General features: G+C 42.7%; 1 protein-coding gene across 1 annotated transcript in view; it reads left to right on the plus strand.

Annotated features, from left to right (window-relative positions):
• Nucleotides 1-9,631, plus strand: part of LOC125482226 — a 148,902-nt gene extending 139,271 nt beyond the window's left edge. Inside the window, exon 11 of the mRNA XM_048594250.1 lies at nt 9,445-9,631. Coding sequence (XP_048450207.1) covers nt 9,445-9,631 — 187 coding nt within the window. The remainder of the gene's footprint in view (nt 1-9,444) is intronic.
• Nucleotides 9,632-10,541: the final 910 nt, after the last annotated feature.

Below are 10,541 nucleotides of genomic sequence, written 5' to 3' on the forward strand. Positions count from 1 at the left end.
AATGATTTAGATTTAGCATTTGGATAATGCCTTTGACTGACAAGAACACCTCTTGACTGAACTAAGGACTTACTCCCCCTTCGTCTGGTCTGAAAGGACATCCTGAGTGACATACAAGTCATTAAGAGGAATGTCCCAGAAACTAAAGGCTGTGAAAGAGGAGTTTAAGGGAACCATATTAAGAGACAGATGAACTGTTAGCAGTTTGTTTAAGAACAGGCATTAACAAAAGAAAATTGCATTGGGTGAATGCAAAAATTTGCTGACAAGAAACCAACTACAGTCGTGCCAACTGAACAACAGATTTTAAAGTGGAGACAGGATTTGCTTCATTGAGGTCTGAATGTCTGTAAGGTTGTTGTTGAAGGTAAAAGGGTTGAATCTTTATTTCTGATGTTTGTAATGAGACCATTTCAAATAGTTCTTGTACACAATAAGCATTTTTCTCATTTTCATGTGATAAACGTCTATGTTCTTTTGATAAGAAGTACATTGGCAACCTCTTATGAATATGTTCAGTTATTGATCACCATGATAAACAAATAGCAACAATTAAAAAAATTATGGTCTGTCAAGCTGGGTTTCACTCAGGGATCTGGATTGTTCAGTTTTATCATCAGCAGGGTTCATAACACAGGCTAGAAATGCACGGGCTTGTAAAATGAGAGACTTCCAAGTATCCATTCTGAGCTAGTTCAGTTTTCTGCTAGAAAGGCAAAAGTAGAAAATTCAGTGCCACAGTATTATATAGACATAATATCCTTTCTTACCGTCAAGACAAGCACACCCCAAAAGACCTGGCCCTTTGCACTGCACCTTGTTCCGGTAATTTTGACACGTGCTGGGACACAGGCTAGTATTGGTACTAAAGTAGTAAGTGGCATGGCATTCTGAGAGACAAATAGAAAAACAAATATGTAAAGATAGATATTAAAGAATAGTAAATAGCTGTCCTGCAAGTCGATATTTCCCTAGTCACAGACCCAAGATAATAGTCCATTTTCCAAATATCACAAAGAAAGGTAAACCCATTAGCCAATCTAGCTGTTTTTAAAAAAAAAATCCATTCATGAGAAATGGGCATCACTGAATGGGCCAGTGTTAATTGCCCATCCCTAGTTTCACTTAACCATAGTCCTCTGACAATGCCCCTGAGTTGGATGAAGTCTAAAAGTTTATGGCCAGTGACTACTTAATTTCTACCATTTCCCCTTTTAGTATCCTTCGGTATATCTCATCTGGCCCTATTGTTTTATCGACTTTAACTAAAGACAGCTTATTCAGTACCTCTTCCTTACCAAAAGGAAAACCTTCTGACACCTGACTTACCTCCTTTTTCTCCATGAGCTGGATTACATCTTCTTCCTTTATAAAGGCCTCATTTAAGACCTGAGCTACCTTCCATTTGGAAATTCCCTTTGGTCTCTAAACAACTTCTTCCTTTCACCACCCTTGTATTATTTTTATACCGAAAGGAGACCCTGGGATTCCCTTTTACATTCACTGCCTGTATCTTTTCATTCTGCCTTTTTGCTTCTTTATTTGTTTCTTCAGCGCCCTTCAAGCCTCCAGACTCAGCCTGACTCTCACTTATTTTCTACTTGACATCTCTCATGTGCACACTTTTCCTCTCTTTTATTGTCCAGATAGCTCTGGATTTATATAATAAAAACAAAGAACAGCAGATGCTTGAGATCTAAAACAAAAACATAAATTGCTGGGAAAACTCAGCAGGTCTGGCAGCATCTGTGGGAAGAATGTTTGAGTAATTGGACTTGCAATTCTGCTTTCTTCCCACAGATGCTGCCAGACTGGAGAGACGCAGCATGAGTTCATGAAAGGAAGATCATGTTTAACTAATTTACTGGAATTCTTTGAGGACATAATGAATGCGGTAGACAACAGAGAACCAGTGGATGTGACGTATCTGGATTTCCAGAAGGTATGCGACAAGGTACTGCACAAAAGGCTGCTGCATAAGATAAAAATGCACAGCGTTATGGGTAGTGTAGTAGCATGGATAGAAGATTGGTTAACTAACAAAAAGCAAAGAGTAGGGATGAATGGGTGTTTTCTCTGGCTGGCAATCAGCTGCTACTGGTGTGCGTCAGGGATCAGTGTTGGGATCACAGTTCTTTACAATTTTCATAGATATCTAAAGTTTTGGAAGAGATTTGTAGCTTGGGTTGTGGATATTGTGGTTGGTTGGCTCACCGAGCTGGTTCGTTGTTCTGCGGATGTTTCATTACCCTGCTGGGTAACATCATCAGTGCAGCCTCCAATGAAGCGCTGTTGTGTTTTCCTTGCCTATCATTTACAATCTGGTGTCCGTTGAGCTGGATTACCTCACTTCCGGTTTTCCTTCACAATGCAGTGTATATGGGGTCAAGCTCTATGTGTTTATTGATGGCTTTCTTAGTGGAATTAGAATCCCTACAGCGTGGAAACAGGCCCTTCGGCCCAACAAGTCCACACCCAACCTCAGAGCATCCCACCCAGATCCATCCCCCTATGACCCACCTAACATACACCCTCTACCTCCCTGAACACTACGGGCAATTTAGCATGGCCAATCTGCCTAACCGACACATCTTTGGACTGTGGGAGGAAACCGGAGCACCCGGAGAAAACCCACGCAGACACGGGGAGAATGTGCAAACTCCATACAGACAGTTGCCCGAGGCTGGAATCGAACCCAGGTCCCTGGTGCTGTGAGGCACTGTGCCACCGTGTCGCCCTGCAGACGACAAGTAGAGAACCAGACTTCTAGGAATTCCCATGCTTGTCTCTGTTTCGCCTGTCCCAGGATCCTGGTGTTGTCCCAATCGAATTGGTGGTTTTCCTTATCCATGTGGATGGAGATAAGTGAGTCGTGTCTTTTTGTTGCCAGTTGATGTCCATGTACCCTTGTGGTTAATTTCCTTCCTGTTTGTCCAATGTAATGTTTGTCGCAGTCTCTGCAGGGAATCTCATAAATGACATTGGTCCTGTCCATAGTGGGTAGTGGGTCTTTGGTCTGGGTGAGCAGTTGATGTAGAGTTGAGGAACATGTATAGTGTGCCAAAGTTCGCAGATGACACTAAAATAAGTGGCAGAGCAAAGTGTGCAGGCAACATTGAAAGTCTGCAGAGGTATATAGATAGGTTAAGTGAATGGGCAAGGGTCTGTCAGATGGAGCAAAATGTTGGTAAATGTGAGGTTATCCATTTTGGTAGCAAAATGGGCTATTATTTAAACAGTGAAAAATTGCAGCATGCTGCTGTGCAGAGGGACCTGGGTGTTCTTGTACGCGAATCACAAAAAGTTGGTTTGTAGGTACAGGAGGTAATTAAGAAGGCGAATGGAATATTGATCTGCATTGCTACAGGGATGGAGTTTAAAAATAGAGGGTTATGCTGTGGCTGTTTAGGGTGCAGGTGAGGCCACATCTGGAGTACTATGTATAGTTTTGGTCTCCTTACTTGAGAAAGGATGTACCAGCACTGCAGGGTGTGCACAAGGGGTTCACCAGGTTGATTTTGGAATTGAGGGGGTTGGCTTATGAGGAGAAAATGAGTAAACTGGGACCATACTCATTGAAATTTAGAAGAATGAGGGGGGAGTCTTATAGAAATACAAAATTATGAAGGGAATAGATAAGATAGAAGCAGGGAGATTGTTTCCACTGGCAGGTGAAACCAGAACTAGGGGGCACAGCCTCAAAATTAGGGGGAGCAGATTTAGCACTGAGTTGAGGAGGAACTTCTTCACCCAAAGAGTTGTGAATCTGTGGAATTCCCTACCCAAGTGAAGCAGTTGAGGCTTCCTCACTGAATGCTTTTAAGGCAAAGATAGATAGATTTCTGAACAGTAAGAGAATTAAGGGTTATGGTGAGCGAGCAAGTGGAGCTGAGTCCACAAAAAGATCAGCCATGATTCTACTGAATTGCAGAGCAGGCTTGACGCGCCAGATGGCCTACTTCTGTTCCTGTTTCTTATGTTCTTATGGCCTGCTGTGTTTTGCCAACAATTTCAGTCTTAGCTCCGATTTTGCTTTTGTCCTACTTTTCCCTTCTGAGGAATTGAGCTTAACTGTAACTGAACTCTCTTTTGAATGCTGCACATTGGTAGTGAAACACTAGCTGAACAATATTTGACTCCAAATTATTTGGCCCAGATCCATTCTTACCCCATTGAGGTTGAGATTTCCCCCCAAGTAGTTCTATAAAATTATTGCTAGTTTTCCCCCATTTTTTTGTCGGTGTTCTTCTTCTAATACTTTTTCTCTTGGTCATGGTGGTCCTTAACAAGGGTGAATAGATATAGGGTAAGTGTAGAAAAACTGGGGAGTGGGAATAGAATTCATGGGAAAATTTTGGTGGGAACTTAGAACACAATGCCTGAAAAGATGGTGGAGACTGAAATCTTCATGACATTTCATGTTCCTGAAGGACGATTCTGGACCTCTGTTTCTCCCACCAAAGTGGAAACATCACACTTATCCACATTAAATTCCATCTGTCATGACCTTGCACACTCACTCAACGCCTCCAAATCCCCTTGAAATCTCTTTGCATCTTTCTCACCACATAAATATCTGCCAAGTTTCATTTCGAGCAACATGGTGGCTCAGTGGTTAGCACTGCTGCCTCACAGCACCAAGGACCCAGATTTGATTTGGATGATTCTCTGTGTGGAGTTTACACAAATCCCTGTGTCTGTGTGAGTTTCTGCCAAGTGCTTCGGTTTCTTCCATAGTCCAAAGATGTGCAGGTTAGGCTGAGCAGCCACGCTAAATTGTCCAATAAAAACTGAAAAGACTGCGGATGCTGTAAATCAAAGACAAAAATACAAACTGCTGGAAAAGTTCAGCAGGTCTGAGGAAGTGTCACTCAACTCAAAACGTTAACTCTGATTTCTCTCCACATGTGCTGTCAGATCTGCTTGAGCTTTTCCAGCAATTTGTATTTTTGTCCATGCTAAATTGTCCAATAGTATAGGTTAGGCGGATTAGCCATGGTAAATGTATGGTTATGGAGATAGGGTAGGGGGTGGGATCACTTCGGAGGATCAATGCAAACATGATGGGCTGAATGTTCTCTTTCCGAACTGTAGGTGTTCTACATCATCTACAAAATTGCAAATATTACACTTCAACCCCACATCTAAATTATTGATACAGTTTGTGATCAACTGTCGTGCTTCTATCCCTCTTTCCTGCTCTAACCAAAAACAAGGGAGAGACAAGGTTCTGAGGAGATAGAATATTATGAGAGAAAGATCGGCAGCAAGAGTTCCAATGGGTAAAGGAACGCAAGCCTAAACTGTTTCTGGAAACTGTTGCTGGCGAGTAACAGGTAAGTTTTGAGAAATTGTTATCGGAGGAGAAAGCACCAGAAGCTTCAACTTAGTATTGTGCAAGAAGTGTCTCCAGCTGCAGCTCCTGGAAAACCAGGTTTCAGAGTTGAAGCAGCGTCTGGGGACACAGCAGAGCATTCGCAAGGTGGAGAGTGTCATGGATAGCACATATAGAGATGTGATCACACCACACACTCAGACTCCGCAAGCAGGAAAGGAATAAGTGACCATCAGGCAGAGCAGGAGGGCTAAGTAGGCAGTGCAGGAATCTCCTGTGGCTACTCCCCTGCAAAACAGATATACTGTTTTGGATATGTTGAAGAAGAATGGCCTCTCAGGGGATAACAGCAGCAGCCAAATTCATGGCACCATGATTGGCTCTGCTGCAGAGGGAGGGAGAGATAGTATTTCTATGCCTATAGTTAGACGGAATTCAATCGTAAGGGGAATAGATAGGCATTTCTGTGGCCGCAAATGAGAATCCAGGATGGTGTGTTGCCTCCCTGGTGCTAGGATTCTGAACTTTTCAGTAGCTACAGGACATTCTGGAGGGGAAGAGTGATCACCCAGTGGTTGTGGTACACATTGGTACTAACGACATAGCTAAAAAACAGGATGAGGTCCGGAAAGCAAAATAGAGAGAACTAGGAAGAAAGTTGAAATGCAGGACATCAAAGATAGTTATATCAGGATTACAACTAGTGCCACAAGCTAGTCAGAGTAGAAACAGCAGGATATATAGGATGAACTCGTGGCTGAAAAGATGGTGTGAGGGCGAGTGTTTCAGATTCGTGGGGCATTGGGACTGGCTCTGGCACAGGTTGGACCTGTACAAACTGGATGGGATACACTTGGGCAGGACTGGGGCTGATATCCTTGGGGGAATACTTGGTACCATGGTTGGGGAGGGTTTAAACTAATGCAGCAGGAGGATGGAACCCAGAGGAATAGGGCAGCAGAAATTGAGGGAGGGGTAGAAACCAAGACAAGCATTCTTCGGAGCAAGAACAAGCTGGGAAATGCTGCTGAAGAGAGCAGGGTAGGTGATCTGAAATGCATGTGCTTCAATGCAAGACGTATAATACGCAAGGTGGATGAATTTAGAGCTTTGGTTAGTACTTGGAACTATGACATTATTGTGATTACAGAGACTTGGTTGAAAGAAGACAGGACTGGTAGTTGAATGTCCCAGGTTTTAGATGTTTCAGGCGTGATCGAAAGGGAAGTAAAAGGGATGGAGGAGTTGCTTTACTGGTAAAGAAGTATCTCACAGCTGTCCTGAGAGAAGATCAGAGGACTCGTGCAGCGAGGCAATATGGGTAGAATTCAGAATAGGAAAGTTGAAATCACAATGCTAGGGGTGTGCAGCAGGCCAGCGGGAAATAGAGGATTGAATATGTAGACAGACTTTGGAAAGATGTTAAAACAGAAGAGTTGTTGTGGTGGATGATTTTAACTTCCCCTATATTGACTGAGACTCACAATGTCCTAGGGGCTTGGATGGGGCATAATTTATGAGGACCTTTCGGGATGGATTCTTGACACAATCTGTAAACAGAATAATCAGGAAAGGGATTATACTGGACCTGGTTTTGGGAAATGAGACGAGCCAGGTGAGTGAAGTTTCAGTGGGAGAGCATGTCAGAAGTAGTGATCATAACACGCATGTTTTAAAATACTCCTGGATAGGGATAACAGTAATACTCGGGTGAAGGTGTTAAATTGGGGGATGAAGTACAACAATATTAGGCATGAACTGGCGAGCCTTCATTGGAGGTGGCTGTTTGAGGGCATTTCCCACATGTGACATGTGGGAGTACTTCAAACAGCTGTTGATAAGAGTTCAGGAGCAGCAAATTCCTGCGAGAATAAAGGATAGGTATGGCAACTTATGTAAACCTTGGATGAACAGGGATATTATGACCTTGGTCAGAAAGGAAAAGGAAGCATACGTAAAGTCAGGGAGGATGGGAACTGATGAAGCCCTTGAAGTATGAGGAAAATAGGAAAGCTTTAACAAGGAATTAGAAGGGCTAAAAGGGGTCATGAAAAATTGTTAGCAAACGGGATTAAGGCAAATCCCAAGGCTTTTTATACATATGTAAAAAGCAAGCGGGTAGCCAGGGAAAGAGTTGGCCCACTCAAGGACAAAGGAGGAAATGCATGTGTGGAGCCAGAAGAGGTAGGTGAGGTCCTGAATGAATATTGTGTTGGTATTTACCAAAGAGGAGGAATTGGTGGAGGATGATCTCAGAGAAGGGAGTGTTGAATTTCTAAGCTAAGTTACTATTAAAAACGAAGAGGTATTGTGCATTTTAAAAATATTATGCTAGATAATTCTCCATGTCCTGATGGGATCTATCCCAGAATATTGAGGGAAGCAAGAAAACAAATTGCTATAGCATTGACAGGCAGCTTTGTATCCTGTTTGGTCACAGGTGAGGTCCTAGAGGAATGGAGAATAGCCAATGTTGTCCCATTGTTTAAGGAGGGTAGCAAGGATAATCCAGGAAATTTCAGGCCTGTGAATCTCACGTCGGTAGTAGGGAAATTATTGGAAAAGATTCTCAATGACAAGATCTATATGCATTGAGAAGCAAATGGAGTTATTAGTGGTAGACAGCATGGTTTTGTGCAGGGGAGGTCAAGCCTCACTAACTTGATCGAGTTTTTTGAGGAGGTGACAACGATGAATGATATTTTCTACATGGACTTCAGTAAAGCCTTTGGCAAGGTCACTCATGGCAGACTGTTACAAAAAGTAAAGTGACATGGTATCAGGGGTGAGCTGGCAATATGGATACAGAACTGGCTTAGTCATAGGAGACAGAAGGTAGTGGTGGAAGGTTGCTTTTTAGAATGGAGAGTTGTGACTACTGATGTTCCATGGGGATCAGTGCTGGGACCTGTGCTGTTCGTGATCTACATACATGATATGGAGGAAAACGTAGCTGGTCTAATCAGTAAGTTTGTGGATGATACAAAGATTGGTGGAGTTACAGAGAGTGAGGAGAATTGTTCGCAGATACAGCAGGATATAAATCAGTTGGAGGCATGTGCAGTAAAATGGCAGATGGAGTTTAATCCAGACAAATGTAAGGTGATGTCTTTGGAAAGTCAAGTACAGATGGAAATTATACACTGAATGGCAGAACCCTTAGGAGTATTGATATGCAGAGAGATCTGGAGGTGCAGGTCCACAGATCACTGAAGATGGCAGCACAACTGGATAAGGTAGTAAAAAAGGCTTATGGCATATTTGCTTCCATTGGAAGGGGCAAGGAAGTTGGAAGTTGTGCTGCAGCTTTATAGAACTTTAGTTAGGTCACACTTAGAATATTGCATACAATTCTAGTCACCACACTACCAGAAGGATGTGAATGCTTTGGAGAGGGTACAGAAAAGGTTTACCAGGGTGTTGCCTGGTATGGGAGATTTCAGCTAGGAAGAAAGGTTGGATAGACTGGGTTTGTTTTCACTTTAATGCAGGAGTTGAGAAGCGACCTAATCGAAGTTTAAAAGATTGTGAATGGCATGGATAAAGTAGAAAGTATGAGGCTTTTTCCCTGAGGTGGAGGGGTCAATTACTAGGGGACACAGGTTCAAGGTGCGCAGGGGCAAGTTTAAAAGAGATGTGCGAGGCAAGCTTTTCACACAAAGTGTGGTGAGTGCCTGGAACGCATTGCCAGAGGTGGTGATGGAAGCAAACACAACAGCAGCATTCAAGTTGCACCTGGATGAATACAAGAATAGGAAGGGAATAGAGGGATCCAGATCCTGTAAGTGAAGACAGTTTTAGTATAAAAGGGCAAAATGTGTCAGAGCAAGCTTGGACGGCCGAAGGGCCTGTTCCTGTGCTGTACTGTTCTTTGATCTTTTTGGTTGCCCAGGATTCACAGCCTGCCAATCTGAGATAGAAAACGTTTGGAGGTTCATTCTGTTCATTAATCCTCAATCTATGCCAGGTTTTTGCACCAATACTCAAATTCTGTTTACTAACCTCCTGCGTAGGATCTTATCAAAAGGCTTCTGAAAATCAAAACACACCAGATCAACTGTTTATCTCTTATCTGTTCTGCTAGTAACATCCTCAAAAATCTTCAATAGGGATGTCAAATATAACTTCACAGGCTCGCAGAACTCTTATGGTGCAGAAGATCAGGATCATGAATTTGTGAAAGGAAATTTACAAGAAGATTTCAGGAATTGCACATTTGAACTGTTCTCCCTGGAGAGAAGTCTAAGAGAAGATCTGATAGAAGTTCTCAAACTCATGAGTGTTTGGATTGAGTAGATAAACTGCATCTGCTTGCTAAAGGAACAAGATTGGGAGGGCATAAATTTAACGTGATTTGCAAAAGAAGCAAGGGTGATGTGAGAAATCATTTTCACACGGCATGTAGTTTGTGGATGGAGTATGCTCCCTGGAAGTGTGGCAGAAGCAGGTTTAATTGAGGCATAGAAGAGGACATTGGCAGATCATTTGGAAAAAAATGTAAAAGGGTATGGGGAAAAGCAGAAGGTTGGAAATAGATAATGATAGTCATTAGAAGAGACAGTGCTGGTATGATGAGCCAAATCCAGTTGTCATGGCCCATATAGGTACCAGCAATATTGGGCAGGGACTGGCCGAATGGTGTTATCTCTGACTGTTAATCCAGAGACCCAGATAATATTCCGGGGACCTGGGTTCAAATCCTGCCACGGCAGATGGTGGAATTTGAATTCAATAAAGTATCTGTAATTAAGAATCTAATGATGACCATGAATCCATTGTCGATTGTGAGGAAAAACCCATCTGGTTCACTAATGTTCTTAAGGGAAGGAAACTGCCATCTTTGTCTGGTCTGGCCTACATGTAACTCCAGATCCGTAGCAATGTGGTTGACTCTGGGCAGGTAAGGATGGGCAACACATGCTGCCCAGCCAGTGACACTCTTGTCCCATTAATGAATAAAGAAAACAAAAGGTAAAATGAGAAAAGAGGTTGCTAAGGGAATATAAGCAACTAGGGGCTAAATTAGAAAGCAGAACCAAAATGGTAATAACCTCTGGATTACTACCTGAGCCATAAACTAACTGGCATAGAATCAATGAGGTTGAAGAGGTAAATGTTGAATCAGAGATAGTAGGAACTGCAGATGCTGGAGAATCTGAGACAACAAGGTGCAGGGCTGGATGAACACAGCAGGCCAAGCAGCATC

The sequence above is a fragment of the Rhincodon typus genome, chromosome 3, assembly GCF_021869965.1.
Source record: "Rhincodon typus isolate 14 chromosome 3, sRhiTyp1.1, whole genome shotgun sequence".
Classification (NCBI taxonomy): domain Eukaryota; kingdom Metazoa; phylum Chordata; class Chondrichthyes; order Orectolobiformes; family Rhincodontidae; genus Rhincodon; species Rhincodon typus.